This window comes from Kryptolebias marmoratus, linkage group LG5, assembly GCF_001649575.2.
Source record: "Kryptolebias marmoratus isolate JLee-2015 linkage group LG5, ASM164957v2, whole genome shotgun sequence".
NCBI classification, from domain to species: domain Eukaryota; kingdom Metazoa; phylum Chordata; class Actinopteri; order Cyprinodontiformes; family Rivulidae; genus Kryptolebias; species Kryptolebias marmoratus.
The window spans coordinates 6,101,206-6,121,594 of NC_051434.1; the positions used below are offsets into that span (position 1 = coordinate 6,101,206).

The window sequence follows — 20,389 nt, forward strand, 5'->3', positions numbered from 1 at the left end:
TCTGTGACTAACGTAATGTTGTCCACCAACACCGACTGTTGCACCACAGACCTTTGCAACAATCTCATCCTCAACAGCGCTCCATCCACCAAGATGACCTTCACCGTCGCTGCTGCTGCAGCCATCCTGGCCTCAGTGTGGGGAAGCATGCTGTAAGAAAAGCAGAAAAACCTTTCGCTGCTTTTAGCTTCTCCTGAATTACCATTGTGCAATGAAGAGTTAAATCAAGCGACGTCTCTACTAAACCAAAAAAAAACCTTTCCAATAAGAAAATTATTGTAGTTATTCAAATATTCTTTCTTTAAGTAGATCTACACACTGTTCTGTCGTGGAAGTAAACAATGGGATGTTTCAAGGAAACATTGAGCTCGTAAATCTTCCATGTTGCTTTTTCTGTCTTGCTGTTTTTTTGTTTTCTTTTGTTTAATCAAAATGTATTTATCTGTGTTGAGTTTTTGTGACTTATTTGGCCGAACTGGCTTCAACTAAATAAAGAAAAAAACAACGTCAATTAAATCTGTTGTGTCCAAGAGCAAATTTGTAGCTAAACCAGGACTTTACAAGAGTTAAACTCCGCAGGAAGAAATAAGGAAGACGGTAAGTTCATGTTCCCGACGAGAAAAAGAGGAGTTAAGATGAGGTTTGGTGAGCTGTCAGGCATGGTGGTGGTACCATCATGGTGTGGTATTGGTGTTTCACACAGAGAGTGGAATAATAAAGGAGGAGGACTAATTTGTGGTCACTTATTAGTTATTTCTAAGCTTCAGATTCTCTAAAATGTTGGGTTATAGTCAGCGGTTTTCTGCCTTGTTGACAATCTGAAGTTAGTTGAGTTCTTAACCTTTTATGTTAGTCGAATTACAGGCGTTATGATCGCTGGCATAATTAGAAAAGGGGAAGGGAGGCGATGCTTAAAAATGCAAATCAAAACTCTTCTCAGCAAGTAAGACAGGAGGAGACTCAGGAAGTTATAAAGGATCATTTCTGAAGAAACACCTGTTAGAAAACTTAGGAAGACTGTTTTAGTTCCTGGGGCCGCTAAAATGGACTCATTTCTGTATTTTCATAGAGTTTGCAGCCTGAGCTCGTTCTGATTTGTTTCACCAACACAGATCTTCTTTGTTGGAAGTTGTTGGCTGTTGAATGGTTTTTGGGAACCCAACCAAACCAAAGCGTTCCTTCTGCTGTGGTTCCTCCCACCACCACGGCCGTAAGGATGGACCTCTCATCAGTTCTCGTGTTGTTTCTGCCAGTCTGTTGTAATTCTGGTTCCACGGGTTCCGTGAAACCGCTGTCTCAGTGTCATCGCTGTGGTCTGATTAAAACAGCCAAGTTTTAAACAAAAATAGAGAACTTAAACACAGGGACTAAAATACATTTGTCCAGATCTACCAAAACAAATACATTTCAGGTTTTAAAATAAAGATAATTCACTCTTTTAAAAAATATTGTATTATTTTCTTTCTGGCATTTAATAGTAAATGTAATTCACTGGTATCTATATGCTGTAAACAGCTTCTCTTTAGGGGGACATCTGGTTTTTGGGCTAAACTTATCCTTTCAAAGTACAAAGTTTGCTGCAGTTCATCAAAAGTGGGATTTATTTAAATGTAATCTAAAGAAATAATGGAGATGATGTTCAAACGTGACCAAAACCAGCTAATCAAGAGCCATGAAAAAGTCTTCACCCCCCACTTTGAGCTTTCCTTCGCACGTTTTGTCACGTTTCGACCACCTCACAGTCTTTACTGGGGTTTGATGGGACAGAACAACACAAAGACGAGCGGGATTGTGAAGTGGGAGGAAAATGACGCATGGTTTCAAAACGAGTCGCAAACAAACATGTTTGTTTGTCTTCTGCCCCCCTGCACCAACACCTGGTAGGACCTCTCGAGGTTTGTCTCCACCAGCTCTGCACATCTGGGCCCTGTTCACGCGACGCTGTTTTTAATTCGTTCATTTCGGCCTGTTCTTCTTCACGCCGACGCCAATTGCATTCTCTGACACTCCCGGCTTCGTTTTACGGGAAAACACAACTTCCGTGTTCACACATGCGCTACGATTGCAGTCGGTCGGTAGTTCACATTTTCCTGAGTCTTTTTAGATTTATGTTTTTAAAGCAACCCATCCACCGTCGTTGAGCCAAACAGACCTTCGTGTCGTCGCCATTTTGGCGGGAAACTACAGCGGCCTCGTCTAAACGGTGACTGCGATCGCAGCGTCACTGCGTGTCAAAGTGTAACATCCTTACAGTGGGCCTCGGCCTTCCAAGTTTAAAAACAAAACAAATGGACTTCTATTCTTTTTCATTTCAAAATTGGAGAGTGTGGAGTTCCAAGCTTTTTTTTTACTGCATTCAATGCAGATCAGTCTCCCTCCCCTCCTTCCTGAGGGTCATTAGGGTCTTTGTTTGCCCGTCTCACAGAGAGATGTTTGAAGGCTCATCTGAGACCTCCTCCTCTGTTTAAAGTTGGCTTCACTTGTTTGACAAAGATGGCTTCTATGTCTACGTCTAAACACGTCCGGTTGCGGTGAGGGAAGAAGAAATCTGTCCGAGGACAGGAGAGCCGAGGAGCCGGTGGGAAGAAAACCGTTTTAACGCTGCAGGAGGAGGGAGGAGCTTCCCGGGAGTTCTGATCCGAGCGTCTCATAGATGATGAAAGGTGTCTGACGTCTCGTGGAGTAAAAAGCTCCCACCTTGACCCTCAGAGGTTCAGTAAAAGCACGGAGGTGGCAGTAAAGCGCCTGTGCAATGTGAAGGGGTCCTTTTTGTGTTGGTGGGAATTCTGCACAGCAGTAAAAGTCTACTCCTTCATGTTGTTCGTGAAATCAACACTAAAAGGGATGTTGATGTTACTGCGGGTTGTCAATCAGGTGTTTCCAGTTTGGAGCCATTTTAGTGTCAACTGTTGAGTGAAAGGAGGAAACAGAAGAAGTGACAATAAAAATAAGGAACGTCCCGAAGAACAACAGGAGAAAATCTGATAATGAGGCCGTTAACACCAGTAACACCACAGGTGGTAAAAAGTACAAGTTATTTTTGTCTTCTGAACCCAACAACCCAACTTGACCATTTCTTTCACAGCCTTTCCGTCCCTGACAGGCTTTATGACCGTCGGCCCTCATGGCTGCTGTGTAACCACCACGTGGACGCCGCCGTCCGTCTCCTATCAGATCAACCTCACCTGCTGCTCTTCACGGTGACCAGCGGCGCCTCATCCAGCCGCCACGATGTCCTCGCCTGGCCTCCGTGTTGTCAGGATTTGGGGTTTTCGTGTTTCTGAATCACGTTTCAGTTTGGGTTCATTGTTTATTTAATTTTGTTATGTAGTTAGTTTTACATTTAGTCTTGTCTTAGTTCAGATCTGATTCCTTGTGTCTTTGTTTCCTGTCATCATTCACTTGTCCTCTGTCATCACTTGTTTGCCTGCCACGTCCATCTCCACCTGCTCCTAGTTTGCAATCACTCACCTGTGCCCACTTCCCCTAATGACTCTCTGCTTTTAAAACCGGGTCGTTTCCTCCGCTGTCTGGTTCTCCTCATGTTTGCCTCTGATTATGGATTTAGTTTGTTTTGCCCTCGTCAGCCCTTTTGTTACTTTATTTTAAATAAATTGTTTTATTTTCCTGGAACTACAAGATGAGTCTGAGCGTTGGGTTCGCCGCAGTCTCCACCCACTGTGATACGCGTGGGGAAGCATTTTGCAGCATTCAATGCTTTCAGCTTCTCCTGAAATACATTAGTTCCAATTAGAAGTAAACAAAACAATGTCTCTGTAAAATCAATATACCTTTAATGAAGCAACTCGTTAGTGTCTTATTGGACAAAACAAGCTGTAAAGAAAGAGACTATTTTTGAAACATCCCTTAACTTGGAGTAGTTCTTTGGGGGTCAAGCAAGACCAGCAAAGTTAAACTCCACAACCTGAATATACAAAGTAATCCACTTAGATGTAAAAAATAATAAGGTTTAGTGAATGTAAATGAGGCATTATTGGGATGCCTCTCAGTTTTATGTTTGCTAAGGTCAGTAAGCTTGGCGGCCATCTTGAATTGGATTGCCCTTTGCTCAGGGCTCCAACCACTTCCTGCCCCGGGCTCTGGAGATCCCCAACCTGCTGCCTTGGATGTCGTGTCTGATTTCACCCCAAAGTGTCCGGTGTTGGGTTGAAATGGACGCCTCCAGGGACCCTCCACGGCGTTAAACTCTGCCTGTGAGCTACAGTCCTGGTAAACCTGCGTTGGACGTCTTCAGTCGTTGTCTCTGTACCGCGAGGCAACAAAGAGGAATAAAAGCTGCTTTAACGAACCCTGAACTCCAGTGACCTTTTGACTCAGCTGTTTTCATCTCTGACGTTTAAAGGTCAATCATAGCTTAAGATCACAGTAATTGGGAGCGGATGCTATAATTAACACTGCAAATTTTCCACTGCATTGACTGTCGATCGCAGCCAAAAGTCACCTGATTTGGCTTAACGACAAATTTGATTCAGATAAATGGTTATTTAACATCTAAATAAAATAAAACCGAAGCTACATTTTAGACTTTTCAGGGGGCAAACGTCACTGTATTATGAGGTTGTATGTTAAAACAGAGTACATATTAAATTACACCACAAGTCCTCTGCCGTGCCTCTGACGGATAATTACAGCAGCTTTACCTGAACCAGTTATCACAATAAAGTCACAATAAAGTCATATTAAATAATCTAGGACCAGTCGACACAAAGATCAGCTGGTTCTGCAACTGTGAAGTAATCCTGGCTAATGACTAATACCAGAAAAAATAAAAGCGCACACTGAAGACGTAAGGGATTTTACGAAGGACATATTTGTCTCATATTCTTGGAACAGAGCATTAAATTGAAAGCAAACAGATTTTCTTTGTGAGAGGCCTCTTAAAGGAAAAGGCTTCTCTGTCAGCTGACGTCCTTTCATGGAAACACTCAGCCACAGATTTATTTTTGTTTGTTTAGTTTTTCAACAGAGGGATTGTCATTAATACTGAGTGGACCTCAGATCATTCGGTCTTTATATATATATATATATATATATATATATATATATATATATATATATATATATATATATATTTAAATCATTCCTGTTTTAACTTTATTGGCTTGTTTGTTTGGTTTTATCAGCCGTAGCTCCTGTAGCTGTATGAAAAGTACCCCATGAATAATGTCAGATGAACGAAGGAGTGAATGAATTTTATTTGAATTATAAAAAAACAAACGAAGAAGAAAGGAGCTGAAGCCGAAGCTTATCCACGCCTTTTGAGACGATTAAATAAACAAATAAAAACAACAAACTCAAACACGATCCCAACCCTCAGATAAAAAAACACTTCTTTTTACCCATAAACAGCTTAGACTTCACATCTGTTTGAAACCCAAACACTGTTTCCTCAAACCGTTCCATAATTTGACTGAAATACGTCGATATTTGACATCGATTCTGACTGAGCAGCTCCCGAATTCACTGACTGATTGACTGAAGCAATCAAACAGGTTCCAAAAATCCAGATGAACAGCAGGTTTTTATCATTTTTATCATTTTTGGCGATATGATAATCCTGCCTGGCTGGGAGCCAATCAGACTCACCAGCTCCACCACTCCTTGTCTGAAAAACACAAAAGACTTACAAAACGCATGATGTACAATCTGTCCCCACCCTTCACCCTTTTCATCGTATAAATAAGCGTCTCCATCAACGACCTCATAAGTTCTGACATCCAAACACCTGGGAGACGAGGACCTTCAAGCCCTGAGTGGAAACTTTTTACCTGCCAGCAAAAACCAACCAAGAACCGAATCAACCAGCAGAAATGGGAAAGCTTGTTTTTGTCGCCCTTGCAGCTTTTGCATCCCTGGTTGCAGGTAAGAATCACTCAGCATCCGTCAGAGGTTCTCCATCCGTTGGCTTCAGCTGCTTTGGTTAAAAGTGGGAAGAGGAACAAGAATGGCGTTTGAACTTGGTTTAATTGACTTTTTTAGCATTTGATAACCGAACAGGAGAAGTTTGACACATGCTTTTATGATGAACAAAAAAAATAGCTTTCAGAAATGGGTGTGAGTTAAAGCAGATTGGGAATATCCCCAAAAAAGATTTCTGGTTATGAGATTTTTAGATGCCGGCTGGCACTTTTCTTTAACCCTAACCCTTCGGGTCAAGAGTTTCTCCACTTTTCTCTGCTTTGAGGGCTTCAGGAGGGTTCATTTAGCGTTTTAATGGTTGCTCAGAATACTAACAGCGTCATTTATGAGGACTTTTCCAGACAAAAGGGATAAAAACTGCTGCAGCTCAACCTGAATAGAACCGCGAGTGGCGCTGATTTCTGGGCGTAAATGAAGTCTCATCTTCACTGAACTGAGTCTGCAGCATATTAGAGGATAAAAGACCATTAGGCTGTTTTTATTCATGTTTTATTGAGCATATCTGTGTTTGCAAGAACTAAATTTAACTGTCATTTTTATCCTTAAATCAGGCAGAAACCCGTTTTATAAACCTATTAATGAAGCTTGACTCAGAGTGTTGATAAAGCCGTTAATTTATCAGCGTACCGTGATTCAGGATGATTCAGGATGTTTTTAAAGTTCAGGGTGTGGACAAACAGAAATTTCCAGTTTTGTTAAGCTGTGAACATTCAGTACCAGGCCAAACCATTCGCTTGGAGACGGAAGGCGCCAGACAGGTATTGGCTAGATGGAAGCGTGCCAAACGATATCATCATCGATTACCAATTAAAACATAAAGCAAATATCTACAAGGCATCATCCCCTTTGATTTAACTTTCCCCCAGCTTAATTCTAGGTTGGTTGAGTCAACTTTTTGGGATTTTTTGAGTTTTTTTCTTCATTTTGAGCTCAGGAACCAAATATTTTTTGATTCCATCTCCTGAACTTTTCATGCGTCTCTTTCAGTTGAGTCCGTGATCTGCAACAAGTGCACCGTCAGTCTGTTTGGCTTCTGCCTGAATGGAAGCAACGTGACCTGCAACGCCAACACCAGCGTCTGTTTCACCGGAAAAGCAAGTAAGTCCTCTTTGACTCACACCTTGTCCCCTGATTGGGTGATGAATCACTCAAATCAGACGTTGGTCATCTAATACACCCCATTGTCTACAGCTGCCACGCCAGCACACGGGAGTGGACTTTATTGTGTTATTTTTAAAAATTAAACACATCGTAGTGACGTCTGAATCTTTTGGGTGTAACTGTATATTACCTCCTCTGGAGCTGTGAGTCAGTGGAACATTGTTCCTTTTTAAACTGTGTTCCCAAATATAAACAGAAACACTAAAAATTAATTAGCTTGCCAATCGGGTGTTTCCGTCGTTCCAAAGGATGAACTGAAGGAAGAACAAGAACAAAAGCGATTTTGCCGCGATAACGATGATGTAACCGTGTCTGAACGAACTAACGGAACCGTATCTCCACAGCTTTCCCAAGCATCACGTCCTTCGGTGGTTTCACCAATCAGGGCTGCCTGGATGTCCCCACAGGCTGTAACACCACCACCAACGGCACTCTGCTGGGCGTGACCTACCAAACCACGCTTACCTGCTGCTCAACCGACAGGTGCAACCCTGTCACCATCACCTCCGACGCTCCAGCCACCAAGATGGCCTTCAGCGCCGCTGCCGGCGTGGCCATCCTGGCCTCCGTCTGGGGAAGCATGCTGTGATGAACTTCCAAACCTCATAACCTCCTGAAATCTGTCATGAAGAGTTTATTCACATGTTAAAGCCATATTCCAAATAAATCTTTTGTAAATCCCATCAGTTAAGCTGAAACCATGAAGGTCAAGCAATGGGATGTTTCATGTAAACATTGAGCTTGTAAATCTTTCATGATGTCTTTTTTTTCAGTTGTTATTATCAAAGGCGTTTTACCGCTTTCCGAAATGTATTTATCTTCCTGAATTCTCTGTGCCTTCATAAGAAAAAACAACTCTAACTGAATAAAGAAAATCTCTGTAAAACATCTTAAAACCGGTTCTGTCGTTTTGCCTCCGCGAAGGGGAACAGCGGTTGTCAACGACGACGGGTCGCGACTCAAACGACGGGAATATTTCAGACTTCTCCAATCTGAATGAAAAGGTGGTGCAGCTTGGAGCTGAGATACCAAAACAAGCAGCGAGTAGTGACGCTGGAGATCGAAATATTCCCTTCGACGCTCAGTTATTGTGCAAAGATGTTCACCTACTTTACGAACCGCCAATCGGCGAACGCTATGAATGTATGGAAGGCGGCAGATCGTCCATCCTGTCACGGTGGTGACAGTGGAAAGGAAAGACTTCATTTTAACAGAACAGGAACCAGGCTCAGGATGGGCCGCCATCTGCCTCGACCGGCTGGCTTTAGGAACGTAAAAATGTGTTAAAGTTGGCTTCAAATTGAGTCCAACTAACCAAACATTTGATATCAAGAAAGAGAAGAAAGTTTGACACATTATTAGGAACAGTTTGTTTGATGGTATCAAGACCCCAGTAAGGACATATTTATTGAGGTTGTTTCTTTGCTCATTGAGTTGTCACTGATTTAAAACTCCTTTGTTGGCGATAATGACCCTTCCCGAAACAGAAAAGGTGCAACAATTTCACCAAGAATCTGCATCACAGGGAATTCTGACAGCCTTCCAGCCTGAGGCCTTGTTTCCTCCTTTCCAGACGAGCAGGATTCCTCTTCTCAGAACGCAGCAGATATGAAGCTCCAGGGTTTGTTCTTGGTAATGCAGATGCTTCGCTATAAGGGAAATCAGTGAGGCGAGTTCTTCCGGTCGGCCAAAAACAGCTGGTTTCTCGTTGATCCCTGGTACGAGCCTCAGCTGAAGGGGCGTTTGGGTCCGAGCCGTTTTGAACTCAGTCCGACCACCGAGAGGAGCTCACAGGAACTGATGGGCTGGATTTTCTTTCTGCTGTAGGCGAACAAAGAAAAGCACTTTTTGGAAGCAAGCGGCCCGACGAAGACGACGGACCAATTGGTGCGCGTTTCTGGGTGATGTCATATGAGGAAGCACATCCACCTTTGTTTGCAGCCACTGGCAGTCACATAACCATATTTATGCACGAAACCTTTACTTTGTTTTGTTATGTTGGCTTGAATTTGCTCCAAGTTTATATATAAAAAACCCCAAGTGGTTTTATATAAACACAGTCACAACCAGAAGTTTAAATACACCATATATAAAGACACAGATGCATTTTTTTCCTCTCTGTCTGACGTGAAATCAGAATAAACTTTTCCAGTTTTAGACCAGTTAGGATTTTTTAAATTATTTCTATTTGCTAAACGCCAGAATAATGAGAGAGAAAATGCTTTTTAAAGGCAACTTTTATCGCTTTCTTCAAAGTCAAAAGTTGGAATACACTTCATGAGTATTTGGTACCATTGCGATACTAATATTAAACATTTCAGATGGTTTCCCATCTCAGTTTTAAAGGCATCGTCCACCATATTACAGAAAACATGGTAACCATGTTTGGTAAGAAGAAATCTACTCTAATATCGTTGATACAAGAAGCATTAATGTTGACATATAACAGCTGAAATGGGTAAATATTAATCTTTATTGGCTGGGTGATAAATAACAGTAAAATAAAAAGTCTTAACCATGTAGTTTGATAATAAACCACTTGGTTCTGCAGCTGCAGAGCTCGTTTAGCAGAATCTGCTGATAAATTAACAAAGTTGAAGTTATAAATTGCACCGTTAACAGAAAGCATCAATAAAAAGACTCTTTTTGGACCAAACTTTGGTGAGATACTAAACCTAACTGAACAACAAACTCAGCTCCTTTGTTTGTGTTTTTTTGCTCATTAAGTCAGGACTAAAATTTCCACAACAATCTTGGTCTGAGTTTCTATCTCCACCCTCCGCCCTCCACCCCTCCTTCACGCATAGTTTCACAAAAAGACCTGAAAAACCCCTCCTCCCTTCGGCTCATATAAACCTCCTCTCCCACCTGAAGGGCACTCACTTCTCACCTCTTGCAAGGATCGCCTGGAAGGAAACAACCAGAGGAGCTGCGGAACATTTAAGGATTTTCTGACTTTGAGCTGAGAACCGCACCAACAAACGAGGATGGGGAAAGTCTTCTTCGCTATCGTTGCAGCTGTAGCATCTTTGGCTCTGGGTAAGAAAAGCTCAAAACTGGAGATGATGAAGGCTTTTAACTTTCCTTGCAGGATAAAAATCTACATTTAAAAATGCAACTTGAACTTTTTATGCTTTAACTGGAGGTTTTCCACACCAGACTCTTGGTGATAACTAGTTCCTGTTGACCTCTGTGAAGCATGGCGCCAATCAGGTTAAACCACGTGGGTGTGGAGCCTAAAATGAAATTAAAACTGGTAGAAGTTGCTCAGCACGACCAGAGATCTTCAGCTGTTCGTGTTTGTTTTTAGCCTGAACTGAACCGTTTCTGTGTGTTTTAGAGGCTGATGAAATTAAAAAAGAAGTAAAACTTCAAGGGTTTTTTTGCCAGGAGTGGCGTTTCTTCGTGTTTTCCACATAAAAATGTGCATCTCGTGAAGCAAATCAGGAGCAAACCAACCCTTTTGTTCAGTAATGCACCGAGCATCCTCTGAGACTTTCCATACGAATCAAGCTTATAGAGTAAACAAAAACCCCACGTGGCCTTCGGGTTGCAGCTGAGGCGCTTGTTGAGCTCGAATGGCCTTCGGTGGCGCCACAGAGAAGGTCGTGGCGGACCGCAAACTTCCACGCAGTTTGGTTTGGAGCGAAGGCCTCAGATTCAGATCGTTTGGGTCGTTAAGCCTTTTACTGTATCCATGAAAGTAACTTATTCCAGTTTTAACTGCAGTCTGGTTGAATGTGTGAGGTTAACTCTTCTCATGACGTCTCGTGTGTCTGTTTCAGCCGAGGCCCTGATCTGCAACAAGTGCACCTTTAACCTGTTTGGCACCTGCGTCAACCAGATGAACGAGACCTGCTCGACGAACGCCAGCGTCTGTTTCACTTCCAGAACCAGTGAGTGTCCTCCAGAAAAACACAAAAACATCGCGACACGGGGAAAATAAAAGGCGCCTGAATGACTCTGAAGCCTCCCACCTGAGGCCACGTTTCTGCTCCGTGTTAAATGTTGGAATCGTTTTCAGGGAGCTTCGTCTAACGCCTCTTCTTCTCCACAGCTTTCCCATCCCTCCCAGACTTCATGGGCTTCAACCTCCAGGGCTGCAGGGACAACAACATGACCTGCGGCAGCACCGCCTCCAACACCCTGCTGGGTGCGACCTACAACACCACCACCACCTGCTGCACGGCCGACAACTGCAACCCCGTCGTGATCACCTCCGGCGCTCCGGCCGCCCGGCTGACCTTTGTCTCCGCCGCGGCTGCAGCCGTCCTGGTCTCCGCGTGGGGCAGCATTTTGTAACAAATCACCACAACAAATCAGCCGCCTTTAGCTCTTTGGAGTTAAATGAAGAAATGTTTTTACATAATCAGGCGTCCTCCTGTCAGATATGAAGTTTAGGAGTCGTGGAAGTTGATCAATGGGACGTTTCAGAGAAACGTTGAGCTCAAAAATCTTTCATGACGTTGTCGTTTTTAATCAAAATGTATTTATCCTCGTAATTTCTTTTTGCCTGTAGTTAAAATAAAATTACAAAAACAAACAAAAAAAAAAGGTGGAATCTTTGCGAAACTATTTTCTTGTTTTCAGGAGGAGCAGAAAAAAACAAGACTTTCCACGTTTTAAACGCCCCGAAACGAAACGTGGAGACAGACCGGTTCTTTTTACCCAAAGGTTAAATTTCACAACATTTTAAAGCAGAATGTGGAAAAAAACAAGAGGTTACAAAAAAAACAGGAGTTAAAGGTGATGACACTTCACTGACACTTTAATTCATTTTATAAAAGTAAAGATTTCGTTTCACCTCTTTTATTTTTGTCTCCGTCTGTCCAAAAACCAAAAATAAAACAATTATTTAAGAGGCTCTCTTCTTCAGGTTTCTGCAAAATGTGAATAAAATCTTTTGCATCAGAAAGATATTTTTAAGACAAAGATATAAAAACACAAACTGGTTTGTTTTTTGCTTCATTCGTTGAACTTCCAGCCGTTCAGCTGCGTCTTCCTCTGAAATCTGAGGCGATAAAATCGATCATTCTGCAAAAACATCCATTCTGAGGACGATAAAAATAAAAAATTTAAAGACTCGTCTTTCATAGAAACCTAAGAGTTTAACTTCTTAAAGAAAATTCAGTGAATCGTATTTAAATCTCCAAAAACTGGCCTAATTTTCCTGTTTACTCAAATAATTTACTGTGTTTTACTGTTAATACAGTAAAGATTAATGATAAATATTTTCCTTCTTTGTAACAGTTCAGTCTTTTCCTTTTGTCCATAATGTTTCCTTTTCTTGATCTAAAATAAAGCATCTGTGATCAACCACAGCAGATATATTTCTTTCTCATTTCTTCTGTTTCTTCACGTTGTGGCATGTCGATCATTTATCTGTTTGATACAAAATTAAACAATTAAAATAACATCCTTTTAAGAGTAGTCCTTCTGTAATTTGTCAGAAACATCCCTGCAGAGATCACATTTTAAAGAGCTGAAAACGTGCATTCATCAGTAATATCTGCCGTAAAAAAAACAAACTGATATAGTGGTAGTTAATGGTAGTTTTCAGGCTTCATGCAGAGCTTTAATTATCATATTTTAAGTCAAATAAAAGCAGCATTTTATGCCAGCAGGTGGCGGAGCTGGACTGCGTGAAGATTTAGGAAACCATTTCGGTGAGACGTGGTTTTAAAGAGATTTCTATTTCAGACAAACAATCATTTATAAATTTAAGGGTTTATTGTCTGCTTTTTTGTTAATTTTCTTTTATGTTCGGTTTTATCTGCTGTGGAGAACTTTGTGTTTAATAAATGAAGTTTGATTTGATATAAAGAGGTTTCTCTTCAGTCTCTCAGCTTTGTGGACGAAGTCATTTTTATGATAAACTATCACATATCTAAGATCTAGAGATAATTTAAAGCCATGAATGGTGTGAAATATACTTTTTCTGATCAGTTTTGTCCCACAGTAAAAATCTTGACTCTGGAAACTTTAAATATATATTTTCACATATTTATTTATTTGAACTGAAGCTGCCGATTTATGCCAGCAAGGGGCAGTGTTGTACTTTTTATTTTCATGATCTTCTTTAAAATAAGAGACCATATTAATTTTATCACACCAGAGTGAGTTGTAGTTTATTATAAAACCAAATTGCTCAGGTTGTGTAACATTCAGAGTAATTTTCAGTAGTTGGTGCGTAGAGGAGCACCTCCTTTAATCGCATTTAAAGCAAGTTATCTGCTGTACAGGGATGTGACTAATTCCTGGAGCTCTCCAGTCATTCTGGATGATAACTCCACCACCCGCTGAAGAGAAACTCTTCTCTTTCAGAGTTTTAGGACCAAACAAAGACACCAAGGAGAGCGATAAAACGGACTCCATAAAAGGGGTCATTATGGTTCGGTCAACATTAAAACGGCGGCGTTTCCTCAAGCAGCCTCAAAGTTGGCTTCAAAATTCAATTTGTCATCTAAAATAGCCCCAAGGTATCTGTAATGACCCGGCCTTTAATAAAAGGGACTTTTTTGGGGTTCTCCTAAAAGTAATCATCGTTTCTTTAGTCTTGTCTGTATTAAGATGAAGATAAGACTCATGGGGCCGTGGCTGCTTTCGTGTTGTCGGAGCGGGCTGACCAGCGATGGAATCGTCATAATTTCTGATGAGTCTGTTGTCGTATCTGCCCTGAAACGTGTCTGTACACAGAGGAAAACGCAGAGGGGACAGCACACAGCCCTGAGGTGTCCCAGTGGAAGTGCAGAGGCAGTTTTTAACGCTCGCTCCGTGTTTTATATTGTCTACATGTGGACAGAAGCAGATATAGATACAAACAGATACTGTTTTTTCATAATCAATCCGAGTTTGGAGCATCATGGGAGCTTTCTGCCTCAGCTCTGAGCCGTGGGAACAAAGCTTCTCCTCTTTATTAGACCCTTCCTTTTGTTTCCTGTTGAGACCAGACGGTTTTGAAGGATAAAACGTTTGCTCCGACACAATGAGACGTCGTCCATTAAGTCTTTGCTCAGGCTTTGTGATTCGGGATTCACTGTTTGTCGAGCAAACAACGGCTTCAGAACGTCTGAGGAGCACAAACAAAATAAATAAAAAAAAACAGAAACCACTGAAAGTCCCTCAGGAGCACGCCTTTGAAATACAAGCGGCCGTGCGAAGCTTATAAACCCCGTCTGAAAGCCCTCGCAGACCTAGCTGGATATTTGGATCGCTGAATTGCTCGTTTGGATTTATTTAGGAAAACCCAGGTTTGTGTAAAAGATGAAAACCCTGCTGATCTGCGGAGCGTTGATGGTGATGATTGTTACAGGTGAGGAGCAGCCAGCAGCAGACGCTTTAAAGAACCAGGATAAAACTTTAATTAAATTCTCTGTCTGTTTGAAAGTGTTTAACACCGATGACTTTGTGTTCGTCTCCCTGACTCACAGGAGAGTCTCTGACTTGTCAGACTTGCAGATCTGTTTTCAAAGACAGATGCTTCTACAGCTCGTCTGTGAGCTGCAGCCACCCTCAGTCCAGCTGCTACAACGGAAAACTGGGTACGTTTCAGCTTCTGGTCCCTGAGCCACGCCTGTTCAGCTCTGCACTCCAACTCTTGTTTTTTTGGGGTTTTTTTTTATAGTGTTGCTGAATTTTTGCCATCCACACACACATTATATGAAAGCTGATGTGAATAAATCGTTCTGTAGAGCGGGAGATGTCCAACTCTGGTCCTCGATGACCACCATCCTCTGCTCCAACACACCTGATTTGAATCAGCGGGTGATTAAACCACTGAACCAGGTGTGTCGGAGCAGAGGAACAGGTAAAACCTGCAGGATGGCGGCCCTAATCTGTGCTTTTAGATCAGATTCATACACCGACGGGGCACATCGAAGCAAATAAGGGGTTTAGTGTTTTGCCCAGGGACACTTCGACACGTTGGTGGAATCGAACCTCCAACTCTTTTATTAGAGGACAACCACTTTAAACCCATTATTTTACATGACATATTTTTATTTATTGGTATTATCCTGTAAAAATGCGATGTAACATAAGGGAAGTGAATAATGACAAAGGCACGAGGAACAAGACACAAACAAGAAAACAAACGCAAATTAAACCCAGAAGAAAACAAAACCCAATCCTGACAATATTAAAGCATTTAGTGTTTAAATCCACTCTTCTTCAAACTGAAGTGTGTATATATATGAGAGAGAGAGAATAATGTGATAAATAACCCTATTGAAGCTGCTTTTTTAATAAGTTTTTGTTTTGTTATTACCGTTTTGCTTTTTTTTAAACTTTGCACATTCCTAAAATGTCGTAAAAGCCAGGAGAGCCGATGGTTCTGGATTAGATTGAGCCTCGACGATCCTTTAGTTGCTAGTTGCTTTAGTTGTCTTTTTAAACGAGGATCCCACCACCAATCGACACTTTCAAAACTTCAATTTATTAGTATTTTGCACCGCCTGATTGATGATTCCTTTACTCTTTTTCTGCTCTTGGTGTTTGTTGGTTTCCCTGCATTTTTAACACTCATCAAGCTTCGATCAACTCTGTTTTTGTGCTCGTCTCCCCTCAGCCTTCAACATCAGCAGCCTGATAACGCTCTACTCTCGCAGCTGCCTGCCGTCGTCTCTCTGCAACCAGACGGAAACCGGCACCCTCCTGACCGTCGGGTACACGGTGACCAGAACCTGCTGCGGCACCGACGACTGTAATGGAGCCACGTCTGTCCGGCTCTCCACCGCCGCAGCTTTGGCTGCTGCAGTGACGGCTGCTTGGAGCCTGGTGGCCTTTTAGAAACAACAAATGTTATCTTTTTACAGAATCCCTTCCTGCCAGGTCACACTCCATTACTCTTGCATGCTCTAGAAACAAACAAAGATCTGTACAGTAAACATGCTGACGGATGTTTAGTTGGAACAGGGTTTGTCTCTAATAAAAAGTTGATTGACTGAGACTCTGACTTTCCTTGGAGCTGGGAATTTGAAGGCTGATCTGTAGGACAGTGGTTTCAGGACGGACCCAAGCATGCAGACAGGTACACAAGCCGACAGGGCAAACTAAAACGAGGGGCAGACTGATGAGAACCAGAAGTATAAAGGCGCCGTCATATTCCATAAGCAGTCAGGGAGTCGGTTTGCGGTCACGTGGCGGCGAACCGTTCATCGTCCACGAGACGCTCGGATCAGAACTTCCAGGAAGCTCCTCCCTCCTCCTGCAGCGTTAAAACAGGTTTCTTCTTTGCTCTCCTGTCCGCGTACAGATGTTTGCTTCCCTCACCGCGACCAGACGTGTTTATTTAACAGACTGAGACGGAACACGCCGTTTGCCGTTTGTAAATATGACGGCGCACAATAACGAGGGAACGAAGGGAACGTGTCCCGACCACGCCCGGCCGAAGAGCACTTCCTCCCAGCCACCACAGCCACGAAGAGCCGTCTGTGTCTCCTCAGTCTTTTTAAGTTCAGAGGTTCCTAAGTTTTGCTGGAACAGTCATAAACAGCCTTGGCCATGACTCTATTAAAGCTCATGAACACGCTCGCAACAACTTCTGACCAATCACACGACACTTGGTGCCAATTTCAGCCAGGGTCTTGTGTCATGAAGGGGCAGGCGAAGCATTGTCCTCGACCCATAAGGCATCCAGCTACGAAGTTAAAACATGGTTATCAGTTCAGAGCTTCGACAAGAAGTAGTCCACTGCCACTGGTTTTTGTTTCAGGTTAGCTCAGGCGGCCATTTTGAATGAGACGTACATAAAATACTAATCAGTCGTACGGGACTGTCTGGTGATTATTTTGTAAGAGTTTTAACACCTTCCGTCAATGGGTTCATGAGTTTTCTATTAATTTCCAATGAGTCATTTTTGGTGAATAGCGTCGCCACGGTTACTCGAAGCAGTAATAAAAGTAACAGCACATATCTCGTGACCGAGCCGGCCATTTTGTTGTACAGTTCGCCTGGATGCGTGTTTTCCGTCCGGGCCGAATTAGAGTTGGAGGAAGAATAAAAACTCTATAAGTAAAATAAATCCGGAGACACTTTCGGAGGTGGATAATAACCGGCGTCAGTCGTAGGAGCCCACGGCGAAGTCAAAAAAACGCTTTGTCATTAAAACTATAAAAACAAAACAACAAACACGGATGACGACATGAACTAAATGTTCTGGGAAACTTCAGCCTTGTGCCACAGAACCTGAAAAACCTAATTCCTTTGTTTCACTTTATCAACCCGTCCTGTCGTCAGAGGTTCACACCACCAAGGCTGTTTCTGACGCTTGTTGACTTTAGAGGCGTTCTGTTGACCAATATTAAACCTGCGGACAATGAATAACTTCTGGAAAGCCGTGACTGTCCTGAGTGTCCTAATTGCAGCGGGTGAGTTTGGAACTACGTTCTACTTATGATATAAAAAACAATGTTTTAATGGTAAAGGAGTAAAAACAGAATGTATAGTTGGGAGTTTTACTTCCAAAACAAAGAAATATGGTTTCACCTGCTAGCAGTCTACTTTTACTTGGTATTAATAAACTGTTTTATTGTTGTAATATATTACTTTTATGAATTCTGTTTAATATATAAGGCAGTGATTAAAGGGGTTGAAGTTTATGTTTGTAAGGAGTTCCTTTGTTGTGAAGTTAATGTGGTAGAAACTTTAGGAAGTACATTTCAAGGGATTGAAGGGGTAGTTCGGCAGTGTTTAATTGTCAACTGGCCGAGCTCAAAAAAACGTATTATCACATCGCTCTTTTGTTTCTTTCCATTGAACAGTGAGCTGCCTGGATTGCCACCAGTGTCCCATTGGAGTTTTCGGCATCTGTCTGTTTGGAAGTGACGTCACCTGTATGAATTCAACACACACCTGCTATAATGGAGAAGCACGTAAGAACATTTCAACCACTGTGTTTCCTTGTTCTGATGAAAACAAAAGAAAGGGGAAGAGGAGAACGTCGCCGGCAGCGTGTAGTTATGTAGTCAGACCAGCTCTTCAGCTCTTGGAATGACAAATGTTGTAATAAACCCTTTGCAGGTATGACTTCAATGAACCAAAGCAATAATGAAAATCAGTGTTAGGACTGTATATTTCATGATCTGTTAGCATTTGGAGCATGTGTTGTGAATTTACCACTATATGTTTTAGCTCAGTATCTGTAAAATTGACTAGGTTGTAGCCATTTTTCAAGTGGGACTAGCTGTTGTGGCCATCTTGACTCCAAAAAAAATAAAAAATGGATCTGTTCGTTAGCCTGGTCCACCTACATGTGACCACAACATCTCACCCTTTTAAAAACTCTTAAACTACAATATTTCTAAACAAAAACACGTGTATTTACAATGTTATCTAAAATGGATTGTTGTAAGTGTGAAGCAAGCTGAATTTAAATTAAATTTAAACTACTGCCAAGAGCAAACAAAGTAATTATTATTGGTTTATGACCAATTTACACACATTTAGTGAAAAACTATTTAAACACAAAAGTATAAAACGATGTTAAAGCTTAGTTAGCATCAAACAGAAAACTATCAGAAACAATAGCTGCTAATTGAAAACACTTTAAAACACAAGTTTTTAAAAATCTTTATTGAAAATTTAAGGAATGTTTTTTTAAAACACAAGTTGTGGCTAAATAAAATAGGACAATATCAGTTTGTTGTTAAACTTAAAAGGCAGCGTTTATAATGACGGTTGGGTGGAACGTTGGCTCGCGGTTACCACGGCAACCGCGATTTATTTTTCGGTTGCGGTGACGATTTTTGTTGTCCTTGGCCGTTACAGAGTTCAACGCCACGGGGAGTCTGAAGCTGCAGACCAGCGGCTGCCTGGACAGTGACCTGTGCGGGAGGACGCTGACCGGCAGCATCCTCACCGCCGCGTACACCAGCAGCTTCACCTGCTGCGACACAGACCTGTGCAACGGCGCCGCCTCCGTCCAGCTGTCTCTGACCGCCGCCCTCTGCGCTGCCGTACTTTCCTCGCTCTGGGGCTTCTGGGAGTTGTAGTCCGAGATGATCGGCAGAAAGGCGTCGAGCTGATCATTTTTTATCATTTCTTCTAATTCTTTAAATGAATTCCCCCTTTAAATACGTCAATGTATGTATATCTCTAAGCTATGCTAATAAATTAAAACTACTAAAATGAACTATTTTCGTCCTTTTTGTGTCTATAACATTGAAAATTTCAGCACTTACGTCCTTTTCTCCCTGAGGGGCTACTGGGACTTGTAGTCTGATTTGATCTACCTAATGATTGATTTTTATGTTAAGTTTATTTTAGCAAAATGTGTTAAAGGCACTCTATGAAATCAACCATAGTAAAGGTTATCCTGAACTCAGATGGTGCCATTTGAAAGAGTTTACTTCAGCAGTTTCTCAAATATATTGATGTGAAATGCAGGTACGCACTCAATGTAAACAAAGCACTTTTACTTGCAAACTTTACCTAATACGTTTGAGTATAAATATGTACCAATACATCCAAACTGTCGGACTTCTGGATCCCAAATGGCTCTTTTGTAGATGTCACTTCAGCTGTTGTTTTCAGTTCTCAAATTTCGCCCACAATTTTTTAATTTAAGGACACATTTATATAAGGAAAAAAATGCATATTTTGTTTCTTCCATCCACTCATCCATATTTTTATCCACTTCTCGTTGCCTTCAACCTACATGTCAATTATAATTGAGAATTAAAATAAAAATATTAAAAATATTCAGATTTCTTTTTTTTAATTATGAGTGCCGTTTAAACAAACCTCAGTGAGAAAGTTCATAATCAAGTTCTTTTTTGATTTAGAAGTTGGGTAAAACATTAGTATGGCATGATAGATGATTTTGACTTTAATTTTATTTATTTATTTTTCTTTTACTTTTAATGTCTCTGCTTTTTGTAGCGTTTTAAGTGCTTTTCTTTATCAGGTTTTAGGAAAACAATGACTGACGATATTAACAAAAGATAACGGCACGTCCACAACGTGTGGCAGAAAAACAAAAACCCAAAAAGATAACTTACCAACAGGACAATGTAACATCAAAAATAAGACATGAAAGAAAACATGAAAAACCAACAACTGAAAAACACACAAATTATATAAAATTAAAAGTACTAAAACGAAATTAAGCCAAATAAAAGATTTAAAACAGACATTTTAGCAGTTTTTCAAGACATCGAAAGAATGAAATAACTCCGGAAAGTCAAAGAAGCAAACTTTCAAAAGTGTTAAATTAGTCTTTTATTTACACCTTATCAAAGACGTTTGCTTTGATGACCTATCATCTTTAGGATGGTGCTGTTTTTTTAAG

The 20,389-nt window shown here is 41.4% G+C and overlaps 3 protein-coding genes across 3 annotated transcripts; all 3 read left to right on the forward strand.

Annotated features, from left to right (window-relative positions):
* The first annotated feature begins 5,718 nt into the window (after positions 1 to 5,718).
* On the forward strand, positions 5,719 to 7,997 carry LOC108238617 (sperm acrosome membrane-associated protein 4). Its single transcript, XM_017420823.3, has 3 exons — positions 5,719 to 5,883; positions 6,928 to 7,038; positions 7,446 to 7,997. Exons 1-3 carry the CDS (start codon positions 5,832 to 5,834, stop codon positions 7,688 to 7,690), a joined length of 408 nt encoding a protein of 135 aa, XP_017276312.1. The 5' UTR covers positions 5,719 to 5,831; the 3' UTR covers positions 7,691 to 7,997.
* Positions 7,998 to 14,208: 6,211 nt separating this feature from the next.
* LOC108239774 (lymphocyte antigen 6 family member G6D) lies at positions 14,209 to 16,048 on the forward strand. Its single transcript, XM_017422705.3, has 3 exons — positions 14,209 to 14,413; positions 14,532 to 14,642; positions 15,668 to 16,048. The coding sequence occupies exons 1-3, from the start codon at positions 14,365 to 14,367 to the stop codon at positions 15,886 to 15,888; spliced, it is 381 nt and encodes a 126-aa protein (XP_017278194.1). The 5' UTR covers positions 14,209 to 14,364; the 3' UTR covers positions 15,889 to 16,048.
* A 1,262-nt stretch (positions 16,049 to 17,310) lies between these two features.
* Positions 17,311 to 19,231, forward strand: LOC112450813 (ly-6/neurotoxin-like protein 1). The gene is made up of 3 exons (XM_025007908.2): positions 17,311 to 17,468; positions 17,862 to 17,972; positions 18,868 to 19,231. The coding sequence occupies exons 1-3, from the start codon at positions 17,417 to 17,419 to the stop codon at positions 19,089 to 19,091; spliced, it is 387 nt and encodes a 128-aa protein (XP_024863676.1). The 5' UTR covers positions 17,311 to 17,416; the 3' UTR covers positions 19,092 to 19,231.
* Positions 19,232 to 20,389: the final 1,158 nt, after the last annotated feature.